This window comes from Bactrocera neohumeralis, chromosome 4, assembly GCF_024586455.1.
Source record: "Bactrocera neohumeralis isolate Rockhampton chromosome 4, APGP_CSIRO_Bneo_wtdbg2-racon-allhic-juicebox.fasta_v2, whole genome shotgun sequence".
Lineage (NCBI taxonomy): Eukaryota > Metazoa > Arthropoda > Insecta > Diptera > Tephritidae > Bactrocera > Bactrocera neohumeralis.
In genome coordinates this window covers 6,840,779-6,863,834 of record NC_065921.1, presented here as the reverse complement: position 1 = coordinate 6,863,834, position 23,056 = coordinate 6,840,779, and the positions used below count along the sequence as shown (strand labels likewise).

At 36.0% G+C, this 23,056-nt stretch overlaps 3 protein-coding genes across 4 annotated transcripts in view; 1 reads left to right on the top strand and 2 right to left on the bottom strand.

Moving 5' to 3' along the window:
- The window catches only part of LOC126756906 (protein vestigial), a 39,502-nt gene extending 21,813 nt beyond the window's left edge, over positions 1-17,689 (bottom strand). For both annotated transcript variants that reach the window (XM_050470405.1, XM_050470406.1), the window contains exons 1-2: positions 16,823-17,689; positions 12,297-13,673 (exon numbers count right to left, since the gene is read on the bottom strand). In XM_050470405.1, the coding sequence (XP_050326362.1) occupies positions 12,297-12,392 (96 nt within the window). In that variant the 5' untranslated portion in view covers positions 12,393-13,673; positions 16,823-17,689. The remainder of the gene's footprint in view (positions 1-12,296; positions 13,674-16,822) is intronic.
- Positions 1-23,056, top strand: part of LOC126756915 (protein immune deficiency) — a 243,375-nt gene that overhangs the window by 125,803 nt on the left and 94,516 nt on the right. The gene's annotated exons all lie outside the window — the stretch shown is intronic.
- On the bottom strand, positions 20,040-22,920 carry LOC126756894 (aspartate--tRNA ligase, cytoplasmic). The gene is made up of 7 exons (XM_050470387.1): positions 22,809-22,920; positions 22,186-22,309; positions 21,801-22,120; positions 21,556-21,733; positions 21,271-21,499; positions 20,592-21,209; positions 20,040-20,516 (listed from the first exon to the last, which is right to left on the bottom strand). The coding sequence occupies exons 2-7, from the start codon at positions 22,288-22,290 to the stop codon at positions 20,353-20,355; spliced, it is 1,614 nt and encodes a 537-aa protein (XP_050326344.1). The 5' UTR covers positions 22,291-22,309; positions 22,809-22,920; the 3' UTR covers positions 20,040-20,352.

Here is a 23,056-nt window from a genome sequence, read left to right as displayed (position 1 = left end):
GTTTTAAAGAATGTATGGTATATTTTAAGAATATAACGTAAATTGTTTTAGAAAAAATCATATATAATTTCGAGTTACATGCGATCTACAACGACGCTAAAAAAGGTCTACACTGCTGCGGGTCCTTTCCGTGAATGAAACCTAAAAGAATTCTCACTAGAAGATATTTTCAAAAAAAGTCAAAAATTATATTATAATATTAAAGAATCGATATCGCAATTAATATTGATGGCCTCAGAAGATATTTCAAGCATTACCAAGTTGATAGAGCGATAAACTTATACGACAGTTGATATTTGTTCAAAACGCAGCATTGATAAAAAATAGAAACGAGTCGGGCATCGAATTTACTAAATTTTTAAGTACGTTTGTGAAGATAGCTTCCCCTTTCTCAACAATGGCTTCTTTTAAGCTATTAAATTGTCGTCCACCTTCGTCAACTTTTGAGGAAAGAATGCCCTAAAGATCCTCAATTGGATTCAGGTCCGGACTTATAGCTGACCAATCCAATAACGGGATACTTTTCGATTCGGAGAGATCATAAGCGTGACTTTTTATACCTTCAAAACATGTATAGGGATATTATCTTGTTGAAATATCCAGTCTTCACCATGAAACATTTCAGTAAATGATATAAGTTCGCTTTCAATGAGATCCGTATACTTTTGTGAATCAATCCGGTCGGGTACAAAGCAAATCGGGGACTTTCCTAGGGAGCTAAAAGCTGCCCATACCATTAAAGAGCCACCACTTTAGTTACGGTTATAAAAAGTCTGCCGGGAATGCCAATATTTCTAATTTCCATCTGGAACATCCAAATTAAAATTTCTGTCAACACTGAAGATCATTTTTTTAAAGTCATTCTCTCAAAACTTATATTTTTAGAAAAATGCTAGTCGGGCCTTCTTGTGCTCGGGTAAACGTTTTGGAATCCGAACTTTGGCGTCATATTTCAAGTGCAACTCCTTTCGGAAAGTCTGTTGCACCCTTTGCCCAGTTATTGGCAATTTCAATTGTGCCTTTATCTGACCGCAATTTAAAGTTATAGTCGTGGCTAAGGCTCGGATATGAAGCTTAGAGCGCGCATCAACTTTTGGAACCGCACCCTTCCGATTATTTTGGGCGTATTTTTGCGGTTTTTTTTTAAATAACTAGTAATTGTATTTCAATGACGCTGGAGTTTTTTCACCATTTCACCAACTTTTACACCACACTCAGACATTATCTCAATCTGAGTTTTCTCCTTAGGTCTTAACTCGGCAGAAAGAGACATTTTCGTGAAAAATCATAAAAAAAACTAAAAATATAGCCAACAAATTGCAACAAAATAAAATTAGAAAATCAAATTGTTATTAACTAAATAAACTATTGCGGAGAGATTATTATAAGCGTGTCACACTCAAAACCAAAATGATGAATTTTGCACAAATACTCGTATCAACATTTTATTAATTCTAATGGGACCATAAATTGAAAGCATAGAGTCTGTTACTATCATATAAGCAGACCGCGGTAAATAGTTTGAATTAAAATTCAGAAGAATTGCGAAGAAGCATCAATATTGATTGTTCAGTTTTAAAAACAATAAAACTATTATTTTTGATTAAAGTCTAGCTAAGGTTTTCGGTAATATGAAACCTTAAAAACTTCTTCCTCTAGCCAGGACAAAAATATACAATAATTTATCAAACTATTTTTATTAACTGAGCGAATTTTGATAATATTTTTAAAGAACACACATACATACAAAATCTGCTTGGGCATATTTCACAAATAAGAAGCATTTATTTATGACGAACTGAAGTTTGACAATTTTTTTTGTAAATTTGATAAACAGTTTTGTAAAAACACATTTACTAATTGACGTTATTTCTAATAAAAAATTTCATATTTTTTCACCAATTTTGCTTTCAATAAAGGCAAATATATATGTACATACATACATATACACATACATCCGTACTCCTCATGCAACGTCACTTTGGGGCATGATACAATGCAGAAAAGCTTGCTGCCACGCAACATTTCAACCAAATTCGAACTGACACAATGCCTAATTTATGATTATGGAAGCGAAGCAGTAGCGGCCGCGCGGTAGCAATGGCATAACAATATCGACAATAACAACAACGCGTAAAGCGGGTGTTGAGAATTTATGAGTGCGCAGCATATGACAAACGGCTGTGGCGCATTATTTTGTGTGTTTATCAAAAGAGGTGACATTATTGCTATTTATTAGCTCCGCAGCCATGCACAGAGGGCATAGCAGGGTCGCGCCAAAGGCTAAGCGATAACTGGCAGCAACAGCAACAACACAAACACCCACATGCGATTATGACACCGCTTACGTGTGTGTGTGTGTGCATGTGTCTGAGCGCCTACAGCTAACCCCAATCACAGCGAGTTGTGCATCACGGCCACTAATGAAATGGATATTGGATTGGTGTCGTTAGGGAATTGGCGCCGCGGCAACATGCACATACGCACACATGCATATAAAAGTTAATATGTGTATTTGTATGTATGCATGTATAATGTGTCTGTTGTCATTGTTGGTATGTGCGCTTGTTGTTGCGGCTCATTTAGTTTTATATCATTCGGTTTAGTTTTACTGACACTTAAAACTATAAAATCCATGCTGAACTCACGCATCATGCCGCCGCCTTAAGTGCCCCATAATGGGTTAACCAACACGTCTCATTTGCGCTTATGTGCATAAAAATAAAGGCCATCGTCAGCTCTTGCAATGGGCCGCGGCTGATTTGATTTACGACTCGCCCATTGATAGGGTTCACGGCAGCACGTGGAAATATGCAATTTCGGTTTCGTACAAATGTATAGAAGCATTAACATATTACTGAATTATAGACATACCTAAATGTGCACACGTGTGTTCTAAGATTATCTGCTTATTGACAGCATTGAACTTTAAATGATTACTGTAATTAAGAGGCACTCCAAAGGGAAAACGCGAAGAGCACGATGTACATCTAACAGATCATAGTATTTAATTTTTACTTAAATAGCTTTGTTTTCACTAGAGATTATAGTTATTTAGTGATAGTGTTTTTCAAAGTGAGTTTATTTTTAATAAATTCATATGTATTCCCTGGGGGCGTATAAATCTGCCTTGCCAATTATACTTGTATTAGTTATTCGGCTATAACCGCGTAAGCGCTGTCTATGCCAATAAAGAAGAAGAAGAATAAGTTATTCATAAAAGTAAAAAAAATATTTATAATATGTCTGTACTTATAGATTCATCGTTAGATATATTTTCTTTTCTTCTTTTGGAATTTCTAATCAAGTTCGCAGAGATAGTACCGGTATTTAATCAGTAGAAATTATCTGGGAACTATTAACGGGCCTAAAAAAGTGATTCCTGCTAAAGTAATTTCAACAAGATTTACATAACGTATATAAATATTTAATATTAATATATTTAATTATTATAAATATTTACATTATATAAAGCTCTTGTTATTTTGATAACGTTTGTCTCATAATTATTTACTATACTCTGTACAAATTATTAAATATTTTTGGAGAACTGCTATAGTTCATTATTTAAGAAAATATCGGCTTGAAAAGTACTACTGTGCCCAAAAAATAAGGTGACATTTGAATTTAAGCTCCGCGCGTCGAAGGATTTGGAGAATTATTTTTTTTTAGGTTGGTAGTACTGTCAGTAACATTTATGTCAAATTTCATGTCAAAATATTCATTAGTGTTTGAGATACGTGTCGTTTTGTGAGCTGCTAAAAGTGAGTTTTTCGTTTTTTGCGATGTCGAAATTTGTTGAGCAAAGTATTTGCATTAAATTTTGTTTACGGAATCAATTTTCTGCTGCGGATACGTTGAGGATGGTGCAGAAAGCGTTTGGTGATGAGGCTATGTCTAAAAAAAATGTTTACAAGTGGTATAGTGAGTTCCAAGCCGGCCGTGAACGTGTCGAAGACGAAAAGCGTCCAGGGCGACCATCAACCTCAACCGACGAAGCTCACGTTCAACAAATCAAAGATTTGGTGTTCAAAACCCGTCGATTAACAATTAGAGACCTTGCTGATGAAGTTGGCATATCGAAAGGCTCAGCCAATACCATTTTGAAGGATGTTTTGGGCCTCAAGCGCGTCAAATCTCGAATGGTACCGAAAACATTGAATTTTTTGGAAAAAAGGCGTCGCGTTGAAGTGTGTGAAACGATGCTTTCCGACTACCAGGGTGTCATGAAACGCATTACAATTAGCGATGAGACTTGGATCTATGCTTACGACCCCAAAACAACCGATCAATCGAGCGAATATCGTGCCAAAAGAGAGCCGAGACCAAAAAAATCGCGCCAAAGTCGCTCAAAAATCAAGGTCATGTTGACTGTTTTCTTCGATTATCGTGGTGTTGTGCATTATGAATTCCTTCCAACCGATCAAACAGTCAACAAGGAATATTATTTGCACGTTATGCGTCATTTGCGTAACGCTATTCGCCTAAAAAGGCCGGAATTGTGGAAAGACAATTCTTGGTTTTTACACCACGATAATGCACCATCCCATACTGCTCTCGCAATTCGTGATCATTTCGCCAAAAACTCAATCCATATCGTTCCGCAACCACCGTATTCACCTGATCTGGCGCCGTGCGACTTCTGGCTGTTCACCAATCTCAAAAGACCGCTCCGGGGACACCGTTTTTATACGATAGAGGAGATTCAAGCCGCAGCGAAGACGGAACTGAAGGCCATCCCGGAAAGTGACTACAACCAGTGTTTCAAAGATTGGAAAATCCGTTGGCATAAGTGCATTGCATCGGGAGGGGATTACTTTAAAGGGGATGAAATTGATTTGGAAGAATAAACAAAGAATTTTCAAAATAAATACATTGTTTTTTGGGCACAGTAGTATGTTTCGAGGTTCATAACTTTTTTAAAGAAAAAACACAAAAACTTCAAATTTAATGGGGTATGTTTATTATCATTCGAAAGAACTTTCTTTGACATTTATTTTTTGTGGATTATCTCTTTCAAATGTTGGCCGCGGCTGCGTTTCATATGGTCTCTTTTCGATGACTCGTTCGAGCATTTCGACTGGTAACTGGCGAATGACACACGTGATGCTTTGTTCGAAGGACTGAATCGAAGCGGGATTGTCCACAGGAAAAACTCTAACCGTTTGATATTACATGATTGGTGGTCAGTCGATAGTGAACAAAAATAACATGATAGCTTGAGACGACTCACGCGTGATCTGTCAAAAAAGGCTATTGAAAAAAGTACCTCTACTTGGATCACCCTATAGAATGGTGCCATGATGTCATTTGAGCGTTGTAGCCTCTTTTCAACTTTTTCGATTTTATTTTTGCATATTTCGAGAAGTTTCGACCTCAGGTTATTGTACATGGAACACTTATTTTAACACCGTCAGAAATCGCGTGTGTCTATCGTTTTAATTTTCAAAAATCGCTTGTTTTTAGGCTTTCATATTGACTGTGCCCTTTGAAATTAGAACACTCTGCTCCCAGTGAATGTGTCTCAAGCATAGTTGTTATATCTACATCTTCATTCAAAAATTTGCATGAATTATAGCTTATTTCTTGGAAATGATGTTTTTCGGTAAGTGAGCTTCCAGCTTTTTCTATGTAAAATTGTTGCATATGGTTGGATATGGTTGGCTTTTCCAAGACCTTGTCGAGATTACGTAGTGTGACGGGAGAAAATGCAGATGAATCAAAAATTTTGGAAAATAGCGAATCGCACAAACAACTTGTACAAATCCAATAAACTTATACAATTTTGGAGAAGGGTTCCACACTCATTTTCGTATTTAAGTTCAAGTACAGAAAGTATAATTGAAAACTGTTTTTCTTAGAAATTAAAGTTGGTGCCATAGTGTTAAGTCTAAAAATGTTCGGCGTCTGAATATCGTTGTTTGGTTATTCAAATCATTTTGTAAAAAACACCGTACTAATCTGATTTTTTTTTAAATCCATTACAAGTTAACTAATATATTTTTGTAACTTGTGCACAAGTGTTTGTAACCAAGAAGTTTGTAACAACCAAAAGGAAACGTCGGACACCCTAAAATGTATTTACACTTGTATATAAATGATCGGTGTGATGAGCCAAGTTGATTTAGCCATGTACATCTGTCTGTCCTACAAGATTTCTCGAGAAACTACTCAGGTCTTTGAGATACAATTCTAATGAAACATTTCATTTTTTATATGAGAAAAAAGTCTGTTTTTTACCCGAGGTAAGCGTTGTAACCCCTTAAACTCAAGTCCTCGTTTGAAAAACTTTTTATTTGATAAGATAATATACAAAATTTACACTTATTTTTGCAAAGTAAGCGCTACAGTCAAGTGTTTGGCTGGCTAAATTTTTTATTTGGGAGGGTATTTACTATAGCTGAGGTACAACCATAGTTAACGATTTGGAGTGTTTTTTAATAATTATTAGACAGATTATATTTAAGCTATGAACTTTAAGGCAAACATTAACAATGCAATAACATCTTAAAGAAATTAAAACAAAAATGTATTTTAAACTTCAACTATCTCAATTTATATTTATTATTTATATATTTATATGTATTTGACATAAATATAAATATATATACTCTATCACCTATATAAAGTTAATATCCTAACGATCAAAAAACAACTAATAACAAGTTAATTTAATTATAATTTATAATAACAGCGAACGCAAATACTTCCCCTTCGCTCCCTTTCCTCCTCCACCACTGGTTTGCTAAAAATCTTTGCGCGGAATGCACATGAAAAGCGACAAATAATTACAAGAACGAGTTAAGTAAATAGGCACCGGCACTACAATACGCCACACAAACACATAAACAAGTGCTGGTATGAGTGTGTTTAATGTCTGATTGTCGCAAGTGTCTGTCAGTTGTTTTAAGCACATAATCAATGTTATGCGCTTATCGACGGACACGATCGCCAATCGAACCGGCATGCAGGCGGTCAGCCAGCGATCGCTGTACACGCCGAGTGGCAAACAACCGAATTGCGCAGAAGCGAAAAGTGCACAGTAGCAGTAGTCGATGCTGCCACCGTCGCACCCCGGCCGTCGTCGTCCCCTCAACTGCACAAAGTACAAAGACAATAGGCGATCGCAATGGCAAAAGCGCATGCTATTCAGCCAGCCGCCCATCGCATTGCGACGCGTATACGCTAGACTGCCGACTTTGTTGTTGCCAGCCGCATGTTGGCTGGTTATCTGTGCATCGATGTGTGCCGCTGCTGCAGCGATCTACCGACGCTGATCGAACGATCGACCGGCGAAATTTATAAAAATCGAAAACCGGACCCGAAGGAATGTGTGCATCGCTGCTAGCCAGCCATATGCTGTTGTTGGGAGACGCAGCGCACTTAAGCGCATTGTTGTAGGGAAGATTGAGTCAGAAGTAGTTGCAATGTGCGTAGCTGCGTAGTATTTGTCAAGACACGCCGATTCCCATTAGTCGTATGAAAATTTCGAATCGGTTTGCCGCGAAGGCGAATTTGTTGGCGAAAAATGGCTCACACGGCATAAATCACCGTAATATGGGTGCGAGATATGTCTGTTTGTATATCTGTATGTGGCATCGGTGATGCCCGATATCGATGATACTAACGAGAATGAGCAGAAGGCGGTGTCTGCCAGCGAACAGCGAGTACAATGTGGTGAAAAGGTAGCAACTCCACCAAATTAGCGACTGGGGAGGCAGAAACTGTGGCTCTGACACGGCCTATTGTTTGTTCGAGCTACGCAGATAACCTCACTGATGGGAAGGTTGATTGCATATCGTTTGCCTGGACATCTCACGCGCTTCCCACCACAACCTACCGTGTGTGCTCGCCAGCTTTATTGCGCTCTTCGCTTGTGACACTTTTCAAATGAACTTAACACATTTTTAATGCAAACAACAACAACTTAACCGCAACAACAACTCGTTGGCGACAAAATGCTGTGATCATTGTCGATCAGCAAAACAAATCATTAAACGAATTTGGTGTCTCAGCGAAAAAAAACATCCGCCGCCTGACACACACTTCACACTCTGGCTCTCAGCGTGTTGCGCAAATGAGCGCGAGCACGAAAATCGAATGTGTGAGCAGTAATCAGTTGTGGCCTGCAGCGTTCACCGCCAATAAATTAAAAACAAAGGGCAAACATGTTGCTGGTGACATTTTGTACGTACGCCCGTTGGAACTATGTCTGTCCGCCGGCAGACCAAATGCGTGTAAACTTTTTTTTCGGTTGGGGGTGCCCGCAACAACAAAGGCGACGCAGTGGTAGTCAAAGTTGGCCGGTTTGTCCACAGCAAAGTAGTTCAAGCGTCTGTCCATATTTCTCCAAGCGATCAGTTTCCAAAAAAAGTGCGCATGCAAAGCTTGGATTCGCGTTCACTTCACATATGTTCATATGTATGTATGTATCTTCTGAAGTGCTTTTGCGGCTTCAACTCTTTTGTTTTGTTTTTGTTATATTTGTTTCGTTTTCCTTTGGTTAGTTTGTTGCACGGTTTTGCTACATAAAAGGGCAATTTCGTTTTAGTGCCGCGGCCTTGTATAATTGGACCCGAAGACAGCGGAATGCCTTTGAGTAAAAGCGACTTGAGCCGCCTTGCCGGGTTTCTTTTAATTTTGCGCATTTTTATTTTATTTTTTTATTTTTTTGTTTAATAAAATTTGTTGCTGCTCACTGTGTCGCACATTGTCTTTGTTTTAGTTTGTTGTCATTTCATTTATTTATATTTTTTATTTTTTTTTTTTTTGCGTGAGTAAGTTTTTGCTGCGAAGTTTGTATGTGAATAAGGTTTAGAACAAGAGGATAAGTACTTTTGTTTATATATTTTGTATATACATACAGGGTGCACTATGATATAATCTTCGACCGAATATTCGATTTCGATGGCGAAATGAGACCTTAAGGCATTGTCTTACAACTTAAAGTTGGAAAATTGGAGAGTTAAGCAGTCAAAATCGCTTTCACCTTTGAGTTCAAATTAAGACCTGGACAAAAAATTCAAGAAAAATTTGTAGCTGTCATGGAAAGTAACGAATCGAACAAACAACTGGTATCGGTGGCAGATCCAGAATTTTTTTCATTGTTCTAAAGAAAAAAATTCCTTTCAACATGTATGTATTTTTAATACGTATATTGATGTTTCCTCGCAAATTCTTCTGGGTTTGATTTATTTTCCGCGCTTTGATTTTTTGAGAGTAGCGTACTCAATGACTTAGGATCTCCAGTTGGCGCCAAAAAGCGAAAAGGAAGAACCACTGGCTCGCTGCTGTAAACTCGGCTTTAACCGTGTGAGCGGTGTCTAAGCCAATAACGAAGAAGAAAAAGCGGACTCAATATTTTATCAATATTTTTATTGCTTTCAGTAGTAAAATTTTCGATAAGAGACCAGAGCTAAATAAATGAGGGAATTCTTATAAAGCTAGTATTTTCTAAAAGCACTAATTTCAAACCTAACTCTGATTCTAAAGCTTTTCATGAGAATTTGTTTAAACATTTGCATACATATCATTCGAAACCCAATACTCTAAAAGAGAAAAAAAAATCATTTGATTTAAGATTCGAGATTTTTTCTTCGAAACCCCATATTTTACTACGTTGTTGATGGCTTTGTCACGATCCAACGTGTTTTTACTCTCAAAGAGAAAAAATCCATTTAATTTAACATTCGAGATTTTGTCTTCGAAAACCCAAGTGGTGTGTTGATGTCTTTGTCACGATCCAACGTTTCTTTTAACATTTGCAAAATATTTTTTATGAAACAAAAATTCTTTTAAAGCTTTTAAATCTTTTTGTTTGAATTAGCAAAATATTCTTTATCAAAGAAAATTTCTTTGTAATTTAAAAATTCGTGCCGTGTTTCGGTTTCGATCACAACACTAAACCCTCAAATTCGTCACTAAAAATTTATATTACTCCTGTATTGTTCTCCCTTTATTGTCTCAGATGCCTTGCAGCAGCGTGAGAACTTTCGGATTTTATAAGAAATGTCAATTTTGCAGTGGCAGATTGCATACCTTTGCCCACAAACATACAAACATGTGCAAATTGGTCAGTCTGGCCGTGAAATGCGGCTTTTTATATGCCTATACATGTATATATGTATGTATGTATACATATGTATGTACATATGTGCGTAAGCAAAAAAATATCTATAGATGCGCAGTTTAAAGCGTCGAAAAGTGATGAGATGATTGGACAATCAATTGCATGAATCATGACTCACTTTCAATCATTTAAGCAGTATGCGTCTGTAGTAAACACAATATATTGTATGTGTGTATTTAAATAGAACGTTCTTATGTTAATACATATAGTATATTAATTACTATTATTATATTTTAACTTACGGTTGCTTTTTATGAACAGAAATAATATGTGAGTCTAAGTTTGTATAATTTTTGAATAATAAAACTACTCTACAAGCGTTTCGGTCTTTGTCTAAATGTTTTTTTTTTAAATAATTTTTTGGTTAATTAATATTTTTGGCATAGGTTGGCTTTTGTGCGTTTTGTGTAAAAAATAAGTGATCTACGATTAGAGTGACGTTTTTACGTTCACATATTAGTGATAGTGAAACCCGAGGGCAAAACCTGTTCAGGTGTTTTATAGAAGTCTACAAAAGCTTCAAATGGCGCCGTGGTTGTTATAATATTCAACACGTAAAATAAGAACTAAAGAGTAAAATTGTGTAGTTTTTAATGTCACTATAGAGCGGACATACAAAGTATCCGGGTTATCTGTGCTGTGCTTATTCAGCGGCTGGTAAGATTAGAACTCTGTCTAGAAAAGCAAAATGTAAAATTTTAGTCAGTTTTTAAAGCAAAACATTAAGTTAGGGTTGATCAAACAATTTGTTAAAAAACTAGATGAAACTTCAGAAGCCATCGGACACTTAAACCTCGTTTCCTGAAATTTTCAAAGGCAGAAGTTATAGCTGGGCCTTTTGTTGGTTAGATTTTCAGGAAATAACAAAGCTGAAAACTACGAAACGATGAGGATAAGCTGAACAATTTTAAGGCCTGACAGACAGGTTGTCATTCATGCTCATTTAGACAAATTCAAAAACAATATAGAAGTACATTCAGAAGAATAATGAAAACATTAAGAGATTTTGAGCTTCGAACAACGTTGTCAAGATCAATATAATGAAAATATGACCAGAGACTATATTAAGGGTTTATTCAGAGAAATTATTTATGAACAAGAAAAATTAAAGGTGAACTTTTTTCCACTTTTTTGTAAGTTTTTTTTTATAAAACTTAATACAAATAATAAATATAAATATTTGACTGGTTTCAATCAATTGATTCAAGCTCGGGTATAACCGGGTAAGCGGTCTACGCCAATAAAGAAGAAGTTTAATCGATTTATTAAATCATAAAGCAAAGTTTTTATGTCGAGAGGTTTGTGGTACGCCTCATAACTATATTATGGATCAATTCAAATATCAGAGTTCATTCGCTTCATAACACTTTTCCCTGTTTCATTGTTGCGAAAAATGGTCTCATTTATTATTGTAAAAAAAAACATTAACTTTCTCTCTTTGCCTGGTAAGTTATGTAAGATCGGTGCAGCAGTTTTGAACTTATGAGGGATACCAACTTTGAAAATATGAGTGGAGTGAAAACTTCTTTAAAATTATTAACACTAAAAAATCTAATAAAAAACGTTGAGAAAGTAGAGATTTCAACAAAGATAAACTATATCGACTAGAAAAAATTTGATATATTTGTCCTTAAATTAGTTTTATATTCAATTTTGATATTTTAACTTTTGTTTCCAATGGGTTTCAAGCTGCCTTGAATTTTTTTCACTTTTTTCCTTTTTCAAATGCTTTTGCACTGATAATAAAGGAATATTCGAAATGAAGATAACGCGAAATAGCTTGTATTTGAAATTATTCCTCTTTGTCTCCAAAAAAAAAAAAATACTGATGTTTTAAATAAATATTCTTGAAGAGCTCAGTAAATACAGATTACAAGTGTCACTTATATGTTTCCATTAACACTAATGTTTTGCTTGTGCGAATTATTATTATTTTATTAATGAGATATATGTACATAATATATAGGGGTTACTCATACGCCGCACTGAACACATTTAATTTGAAGTATTCTACGCTATTACACAATATCGCATAAAAACTGTTTTAATAACAACTTGAAGTTCATTATTTAGTGAAATATTTAAATTCTCAATAATCTAAACAACGATGTATTCTAAAAAAAACTTAATTTTTACAATTTAGAAGAGAAAATATTGCATATCTCACCCTTTCATATTGATAAAATGAACGACTTGGTCCGGCACGGCCATACAAATATGGATAATAAGCACCGTACATTACTTCGGGGCAGGACACTGCCATCGTCCAAGTGATCCAAGGACTGAAATTTTTTGTAAAATCACAGTTGCTGAAGGTCTGCTACTTTGAATTTGGTTTGTGTTTGGATTTCTAACGTAGTTCCTGTTGTATTTTACTCAGGCAAATTGCACAATTATTTATTTTTATTGTTAAACTAGCTTTCAAGTAACTGAATTATTATTATTATTTTTTCTATTTCTTATGCGCATGTGATGAATAACTGTTTCTTGAAGCACACGAAGCACAGCACTTTTTCACACACAGCATGCGAATGCTCTTCAATTTAACTTCAATTAAGTATGCAATGGCAATAACAATAACAATGCTTGAATTTTTATTTTTCACTAATATGAATTACAGCTTAGCGTTGTTGTTGTTGTGTGCAACGCCTTAAACGTGCGTGTGGTATTATTAATATCGCTTGTTGTTGTTGTTTTTTGCTTTCTTACTGTCGTTTTTTATGCTTTCTTCTTATTGTTGTTTTTATTAGTAACACTACACGTTTCTGCTGCAGCCGTTGTTGTTGTTATTACTGTGCCGGTGTGATGGTGATGGTATTCACTTGTTTGGTTCCGCTGCAATGCCGTATTCCAGGAATGAAATCTTCGTGCCAATAGTTTTATTGCATTTTACATACCGCGTTTGAAAATAACAAAAACAACGGCAAAAACGAGTTACACAAACATCAACACGTCCACACTATTCGCGCACACAATGGCAAAAGCACAGGTGTTGTGTATTTGTTTTTGTATTTGTATTTGGTAGGCAATGTTACACGCACAACCGATTGAGCGAACGAACGGGCCGAGCACACGATTTTCTATTATTTATTCCTCTTTGTTTACAATATATTTTTTACTCGTTTTTTGTTAGTGCTTTTTAAGTAACAACAATTTAGTTGTTGCACTTTATCATAGCGGCTGGCTGGCACAGTTGAGGGAGCGGAACGGCGGTTGCGAATAATGTTTTAATTGCTCACCTCATACACGTTTCACTCGCTGGTATTTCTCTCTCATCGCGCGCACTGCTACTTCACGGCACACACATATACACACAAGCATAAATAATCGTGCGACTACTATTCAGCCAAGAATAGTTATGTACGTTTCACCTCTCCCCTGCGCACATTCGCTACCATGGGCCGGTCAGCATTCACCACTGCAGCAAAGCTTCCCCTCAACAGCACTTGCTAAGCCGTTGTGCTGGTCTCGTCATCACGATCGCGTTCACGTCATCATCGTCAACAGCATCGACGAAAAATCGGCCTGGCCACCATCAATTGCACTGCAATTAAGAAGAAGAGTAGTCATTATCAGAAAAGTAGTGCTATGAATATTAAAAATGGTGGAAATACTCGTTTCGTGCACAACTCAATGGGGTGCAGTGTTCGCAAAAAAACTATAATTAGAAATGAAATAAGGTTATGTGGAGGCAAAAACAACCGACGAGCAAGGATGACTTAAAGCAATCATAATTATGTGCGGATTAACATTTCTGCATAGGCTAAGAGTGATTATTTACCACAGACCCGCAAAGAGTCTATATGTGGTAAGAAGCCAAGCTCATCTGAAAACTGTTTTTTGCAGAGAGATTATTAAAAGAATTGAGTACATGCGAATACAAATTAGAATGGGCGCAAAGTAAGGAATGGGAGCTTGTTGGTCATAAAGGTATTACACTACTGTTCTAAGATATCGGTATATCATGTGTCGATGGTTCAGAAGAGCAAAATATTTAAGCTGTTATGTCCACTTAGATGAAAAAAAAACCTGTTTTTGCGAATGTTTTTAATGTATTCTAATACTCGGTGATTCATCTAAAAAAAATTGTAGACTTCTTTTATTCTGAATGTTAAATGGCGGCTTCCCAAAAAAATACCAGTTTTTTATGAAAATTTGTACTTTAAAGTGGTTTAAAAAATAGAAACTATTATCGAATATATTATCCTGCAATATTTTCTTTGACAAATAAATTTAAGAAGTCCGAATGAAAATTTTAAGTTGACCGGTTAAGCCGTTCCGTAGAAATTTTTCGCCCCGACTCTGAAAGCATTGCTTCGTGAAAAGAGAGTTTGAAATTTTGGGAGCCGGTTACACTAAGTTAAAAAGTTCTTACAATGTCACTCTTATTATCGAAACCATTTACCGGATCAGGCTTAAAATTTCGGATTATATTTTCAAAGACATATAATAAGTATAAATAATTAATCAGTGAATATAACCCTTTAAAACTTCTACAGTTTCCGCCGTCGTTTCAGAATAGGAAATTGTGACTAAATGAAAGCTTATACATATGTATAGGGTAGCTAGTAAAAAAGAAGAGAGAGTCAATACAAATCCAGCGATTGAGTGGTGTTTGATTAGAAAGGTGCGAGCACCTTAAAAAACTATTTCACTAAAAAAATTTTTGTAAGAAATAACAAAAGAATGATATAGTCTCTTAAGAGAGGTGAGTGTCCCCTTCAAAGGAGGAGGATTTTCAGCTGTCAAACAATAGTTTTAGAAGAAGCATAAGTTCACTAAAATATATTCACTGCAATATATCAGAGACTTTCGACATCTATTTGCATCTAAAACTTAAAAGTTTAATAAAATTGTTAGTATCTTTTTAAAAATCCATTATAAGATAAGATTTCGACTAGACCGGAATGAGTACACACAGTCTGTTGGGAAGTCTTCATATTCAAAGCAGGGTCTTTCGCAGATTTCCTCAGATATAATTTTATTCAAAATAATTAAAACCTTAGAAGTATTCAGTTCTCGAAATATGTTTTCCTATAAAAAAAAACAATAGGAGCTTTTAAGTTTATATTTTTTAGGTCATTCAAATCTCTGAACTAGCGAGTTGACTCCGACGGCTATCTTGTCTAAAGTAATGAATACAAGAAAGAAATCATTTGCATAAACGACGACAAGTAGAATTCATAAAAGAGATATGGATTTACGGATATGACGTCGAAATTGTCCAATAATCTAGCGAATTGCTCTCCAAAACCGATCCGCACCTAAAACAAACAAAATTTGCCGAATACTCTGAAGGACATCCGAGCCGGGAATTATAACAATTGTAAGAAAAAAAAGGATTTAACATGGGTATGAATGCTTTTATTGGCTCGGAAGCCTATTTTGAAGGCGATATTACCGATTTACATATATTAAAATATGTGAAAATGTAGTTTTTTGTTAGTCCGAGTAAAATTTGATAAGATGGTAAATTACTCAGTTTTAGTACATTTTTGTGCAATAAAACTGAGTCTACAAATCATAACTGTTTAAGGCGACTTAATAACCAAATACGATTTTATTATCGATTTGGTTTTTTTAATTCGATTACAACAACTAAAGAACAGGAAAAAAGGTGGCTTCAATAATCTGAGAATAAGCTATGGAAAAAGGACAACTGCATATTATTATAATTAGAGCTCAAAGTCTGGTGAATTTTGAAACCACTGCCTTTCTACTAAAAGAACCAAATAACATAAATGGCGCGGCGCGGAATTTAAGGCAGACCGTTCATAACGCTTGAGTTTTTTAAGTTTACTTTAGATCAAAAAATCTAATGATACTTATATCAAGCAAATATGAAATGTATGCACATTAATATACATATAAAAAGCAGGTTCTCTCTCAATAGCCGACGTATTTCACTATATCTACTGATCGGGCGCAACTTGTATACTAAATAAGAAGAGTTAGAAAACATTTCAAAAGGTTTTGTGTTTTCTTTAATTAAATTTTTGTTGTTTTTTTTTCTATTAAAAAAATCGAAAAATCAAAATATGGTCGGTCGTGAGAGAAACGTTGTTGAATTTTTTTCTCGGCTTATACCAAAAGAAAATTCAAATTTACCGTCGTGAGAGGATACATTTTACAAAAAAATATATGCCATGCAATAACCACTCAAACTATCGACAGTAAAAATGTCATATAGCTTATAAGGGAGTAGAAATATAGGTCACCGAGCTGTCCCCAAACAGACAAGGTTTTCTAACAAATTATATTATTAGTAAACCCTAAATATTCGATTAAACGACTTATAGCATTCATGTGAAGGCCTCGAATACACTTGCAAACTGCACATACATACATACATATGTATGTACATACATATCGTCGCTTAAAATGCAAAACAACGTATCATCAAAAATTTGAGATTGAGTTTTTTTATTACTTACGACTCACTACATCATATTACATATGTATATGTAAGTATGTATCATAAGCTTTTAAGCTTCCGCTGCCCAATATATCCAAAATATAACCATTTTATAACCAAAACACACATTTTATTTCAATATGAGTGTTTCCTATTTTCACTTGTAAACTTATGAAAAGTGATGTTCCGTTATTTTGCATTTTAGGTGACGATATATATATGTACATATATTATTACTTATAAGTATATAGCATATAACGCCTTGTGACGCTTTATACCTGCTGTCTTTTTATGTTGTTTTGTGTAGATAATCCGCCTTGAGAGTGAATGAATTTCGAAAATATATTAGCTTTCTAAATCGCTTTGTTTATTTGTAGTTTACTATTGTTGTTATTTTCAATATTTCACCTCATGAATTTTTAGTAAAATATTTTGCGCTCAAGAAATTTCACAAACACACTAACACTTGCAATATTTTTCTATACAAATATGCAGCAGCAATTTTAACACGCTTGAAAGAGTCGTCAAATATTCACGTGAATTCTCGAAAAACATATTTCAGATACTTTTTGCAAACACACAAACAACAACTATCGCAAAAGCGACAAGAATTTATTTTTTATTGAGTCTTCACTAGCAAAAAACATTCAAGAAATCGCCTAATGTCAAATTCCAAAATACTTTAAATATTTCGAACGCAGCACACATGAAGCCCGATTAAGACACCGACAGACGCGCGCGTGCTAGAAATATGCGAAGAAGCTCGTTACTTAGCTGATAGATATTTGTTCGTAGCGTAGACACTTTCGCTTTCCGGCGTGCAATGGAAGGTATTCGATCGCGCACTCGCTGCTGCACATGAATCGAGTAACGCTTGGAATTCACAAAAATTCAGCTAATTGTCGCGCTTCACATTTAATTGCGCAACGTTGTCGCTATTGACGATTGAATTGCAGCTGCAACGAATTTGAATGACAACGCGGATGCGACACTGGGCCGCGGTTAAATGACGACTCGCCAACTAACGTCAATGGGGGAACACACACGTTTGTTTCCCTTGCTCACTACTCAGATGCTGCTGCTGCCACGATTTTCAGCGCGCACAACGTTTTCAGATTTCGAATCAGCGCGAGCTTCGCATTCAACATGCGCTGAGATACAAATAACACTGCCAGCGCCCAGCTGTTGACATTACCGCTAGACGCAGTGCGCGGACAGCACAATGCCAAGTTGTAGCGGCGGAGCTGTGGCAGGAAAGAGCTAACTGTACTATTTGAGAAAGTACGCGATTTGAGCGCGCTGATTGGCGGAAAACCCGTTTTCGCTTACACATATGTGAATGGTTGACTGCGTTTTTGTAGAATAAGCCACGCCTGGCGCTCTACTAATTCTTATTAATTGTGTAATATGGTGTAGGAATGCAGTTCTGGCGTTCATTTTGACTAAAGTTTTCTGTCGTTTACGCTGCAGGAGCGTGCGAGAGAGCAAGAGTATGCCGTGTGTTTGCCCGACAAGGAAGCAGAGCGTGATGTGTTGTTGGCGCGAATTAGAGTGTGTTGAGTGGGTAGTTTGATTTTTGTTTTTTTTTTATTGTTGTGTGTCGAAGAAAATGGCGTCGCTCAAATGCAAGTATATACAAAGCATGGGAAAGGACCGATGTATCTTTATTGTTTGTGTACGCTGTCGCTGTTGTTGTTGTTCGTTGGCAACATAATGCATCAGCAGAAAATCTTGTAAAGGTCACGAAGCTCAGGTGAACTGATGAGTATTTCGATTTGTTGCTGAAAAAGAGGAGGTTTATGGATACGTGTACGAATTTATTACGAAGAACAGCAATTTTTAAGTTAAACTTTTTTGTTGTGCTTGATTAGGTACACAAAAACAGAACTAGAAAATTCGAGATACTGATATTTTGTGATCTCCAGTTTAACGGCTAAGGTGAAAAAAAGTTTTCTTCAATTGAAACATATTTTTTATAATGGATTGCAATAATTTTAATTAGAGACTTCAAAAAATCGTTTTTTTTGAGATTTTTTTTTGAAAAAAAAAAATTAATTCATTAAAGCGAATTTTCTAGGGTTTGTAGTTATATATTTAGACATCATCCAAAATATTTTTTGGTAAACAAAATCTTTGATATTTTGCCTTTGGAGAACAATTGCTTGATGCATCTTGCATGTGCATTCGTCGAAGGGCGGGCAGGATGCAAGTCGCATTTTCTATCGGAAACAAAAAATTCAAAGATATTCATATTTGTTAATAACGTATGTATGTATATTGTAGTTAAACTAAGAAAATTTCAAAAAAAAGAGTGTAAAGTTCTACAATTTTTTAAAAATTGAAAAAAAGTGGTTTTTAAAAAAATTATATTATTTTAAGTTGTTTAAAAATATGTTCAAACTTGACTTTTCTTAGTTTTTTTAGTTTAAATAGAAGATAATTTAATGACAAAGATAATAAATTTTTACCCAATTCCATACGGCGTTTAGTTTTTTTTTCTATCCTGTCCGCCAATTAAGAAAAATCGTAAAAATGAAAAACCGAGAAATCGCGCGTCAAAGTTTTCGCTTTTTGCCCAAGCGCTGATATACATACATATCTGCTAGACGCTCTTTCACTATTTCCCTTCTAGCTTCGACAATATGTCGAATTCCAATCTATAACTTTGGGGAAATATTCTTAGATAATTTTTGAAGAGATTTAAGCAAAAAAAAATCGAATTTTTGAAGCTTCTAAACCAAGCTCCCCCCTTAAGTGTAGACATGTGCAGGAGAGCAGGTTTATATACAGGGATAAAAAAAATCTAAAAAATCGCGTATGCGGGAATCTTCTACGGTTCATTTTGCACAAATTTGTCTAAGACACTATGGGTCTCGAAACGGGCCAGCGACCCATTGAGCCAACGAGTTGTAAGGCGAAGTTTTTTGAAAGATTATAAAAATTTGTTCGTCAGCTATTGAGATTTCTGAATAAAATTTAATATGTGGGTGGGTTCGTATGGAAATCGGTTTCAGGTCTTTTAGACAAAGTTCTTTAAAATGATCTGTAAAACATTTCATTTATAAAAATCTTTTACAAGCTATAATACGCTTCACAAATACAAACGACTCCGTACAGGGGCTTGATTTTTATCGGTCAGTTCGTACCGCAGTCATGTTGTTGTTGTTGTTGTAGCGGCAGAAAGTTTTCCGGAACTAATTTCGAGGCATGATGCTGAGTTGGCTGTCCTTGGGCATCGCAGCCATATGCTATTGTGGTCCGATCTCAACAATTTGTTCGAAGATTGAACTGTTGTCCTATAGTCTAGGACCAAGACCATACCTAATTGCGTGAAGATATCTCGTCAGATTAAAAAGTTTTCCATACAACAACTACATTTTGATCATTTAGTTTGTAGCTATGTGCTATAGTAGTCCGATTTCGGTGGTTACGACAAAGCTTCTTGGGGAGAAGAGGACATTCATTTATAACCTTGCTTAAAGAAAACAACCACGATTTGTTTGTGAAGATGTCGTCTTTATTTCAGTCTTAACACCTGTATTAATTGAAATGTGGACAACTTTTACACTAAAACAGTTGTTGGACAACTGCTGGAATAACTACATAATTAAGTAAATAGTTGGATTAAAAAAAAATAAAAAATGAACAACCTTTAAAAAAGATCAAAAAGAAAATCTCGTTTCAAATGATCAAGCATAACATCGGGATGTCACTAAGGAAACTGAGCAAACATAAAATTTATTTGAAATCCATCAGCAAAGTCCACGTTGATCATTTTCCCATTTAATTTTTCTTGTGCATAAACATTTTAAGGCGTTAATCGTTTGGGATCACGTGGGAACATCGACGTTTTACGTATATTATCAAGTCCTAGATAGAGCATGACCACACGCTCCATGCCAATACCACCACCAGCATGCGGTGGGCAACCGAAACGGAACGATTCAATATAAGCCGCAATCTTTGAGGTATCTATAACGGAAATAACGGCAGGGAAATCAATTAGTAAAGCAAATACTGAATGCGCCCCGCACAAAAAGTACTCACCGATCGCGTGATGTTTTGCGCGTTCAATAAGAAAATCGGGATCGTGTATACGCTGCGCACCAGAAAGGATCTCCTCGCCACGCATGAACATATCATAAGAGTTGGAATACATTGGGTTATTGGGATCCGGCATCGTATAGAAGGGGCGAATAGCCAGTGGAAATTTGTCCAATACATAAAAGTCGGTGTCATATTTTGCCTTGACAAGCCGGCCCAACAGCTTTTCGTTTGGTGTAGACAAATCCTCCTCATCACCGGTTTCAACGCCAGCTTCACGCAACATTTGTACACCTTCAGCGAATTCCAATATCAATGGCGGCTCCAAGAACTTGAATGGCTCCACTTTAAATTGCTGATTTACCGCCGCAATTTCCGCGCTATAAGTATCACGCAAACCCTTAAAAATTCCAGTGAACGTATCGGCAATGGTGTGCAAAACCTCGTGGTAGTGATATTTGAATGCCATCTCCAAATCGAGACCCACGAATTCCGTCAAGTGACGGTGAGTGTTGGAGTCTTCCGCACGAAAAACAGCGCCGACAGTGTAAACTTTATCGAAATCGGCAGCAATAGCCATTTGCTTATACAATTGCGGAGATTGTGCCAAATAAGCGGAGTCTATAATTGAAAAAGTGACGTGTTAACTATGGAAAATAAAAAGCAGTTAACGGTTGTTTACCTTTGAAGTAGCTGACAGTAAATACGTTAGCGCCACCTTCACTGGCGGCGGATATAATTTTTGGCGTGTGTATCTCTGTAAAACCTTTTGTCGTTAGTATGTCACGGAACAGACGACAAACCCCAGCTTCCAAACGGAAAATAGCTTGATTGGCCGGTGTACGCAAATCCAAGACACGGTTGTCCAGACGTGTATCTTGGTTTACGCGTATATTCAAACTGTCGGCATCCTATAAGATTGCAAATTAGTGTCACCACAAAGAAAATAAAATTTATTTATACATACATCTGGGTTTTCGGCACGGGATGCATCTTCGATTTGCAGCGGCAATTGCGGTTTGGCTTGTGACACCACGAATAGTTGTTCAATACCCAATTCAATAGTTTGTTCAGTACAAGACTCGATCTTGTTCGGTACTGAAACTACTTTAGCTTGTACATCGATAATACTTTCTCTGCTTACGCTATACGGAATATAAAAAGATTTATAAAACTAAATATTTTTAAATATTTAACGAAGCATTTACTTACTTGCCGCTAAACTTCACCATTTGTTTGGAAATACGTTCTCCAACAGCCAAAATACATTGCACGGTACTGCTCTGCTGACGCAACACTAAGAAACATTGCTTGCCCTTCGAACGGGATGTATGCACACGTCCGCGCACCCACACCAATTGGTCTCGATAGGCTGGCTGGCTCAATTCGTTCACTGATACAAATTTACGATCTTCAAACTTCTCCTTCGATTGAATAAGACCGGCAGAACCATAACGACCTGCTGATACGTCTACGCTATCACCACCTTCTTCAGCATTGTTCGCCGAGTTGGCTGCTTTAATTTCAGCTTTCTATAAAAATTAATAAAAATTTAGATTTAAACAATAAGTTTTGATCTACTTATTATTTATTATACCTTAGCAGCTTTCAATGCTTCTTTCGCTTGCTTCTTTGCTGCCTTCTTTGAAGTCGTCTCACCTTCAACCGCACCAGCCGCTACGTTTTCCTTATCAGCTACCATACTGAATGCTTTCTTTCGTCTAAAAATTGATAAGCACAAAAATGACCACAAGCTTATAAAAAATAAAAGGAATAAGTCAAACTGCAGCTAAACTAAATTTCATTTCATTCGTCATCGCTACTGCACGTAAGCATCAAAATACCACACAGTAAGAAGTTTTTTGGAGGGCGATGAAGAGTGAGCGGCTACATTTCGTATGCGGTTTCGCTATTGCGTCATGTTTGTTAATTTTGTGTTTTGCAAATAAAAGTATTTGCTATTTACACATAAATATTTGGCCTTAGCACGTTTTCAACACATTGCACTGAAAGCTTTCGTTTGCTTTCATTTCGCTTTTCTTTTTATGATTTTTGATTCACAGCTGCAGCCCCGGTGCAAATGTTTGCTCCCCTTTCCCTCCAGGTAATATGAATCACATGGCACTTTGCGTCATTAGTTTTATAAAACTATTACGCTTGTATATATCACACGTTTCGTTGTATGTGAATTGGAAAACTTATGTTTTATTCACTGCTCACCTTTTCGATAAGAATTTTTCTCGGTTTCGTTCGAAATTTGTGCTCAAAAACACACAAAATGCAACACCACACGCGTTTCACGTCCACTGCATTCCACAAAAGATTAAATTCAATTGTCATTGCGCTGACAGCTGTGAAATGCGGACGTGTCACCACAGGGTTGCAAGAAAGTGAACAATTTAAAATTGATATTATTATTAGAAAATGTAATATAGTTACATCTTTTTTTTGTAATAATGATAAATATA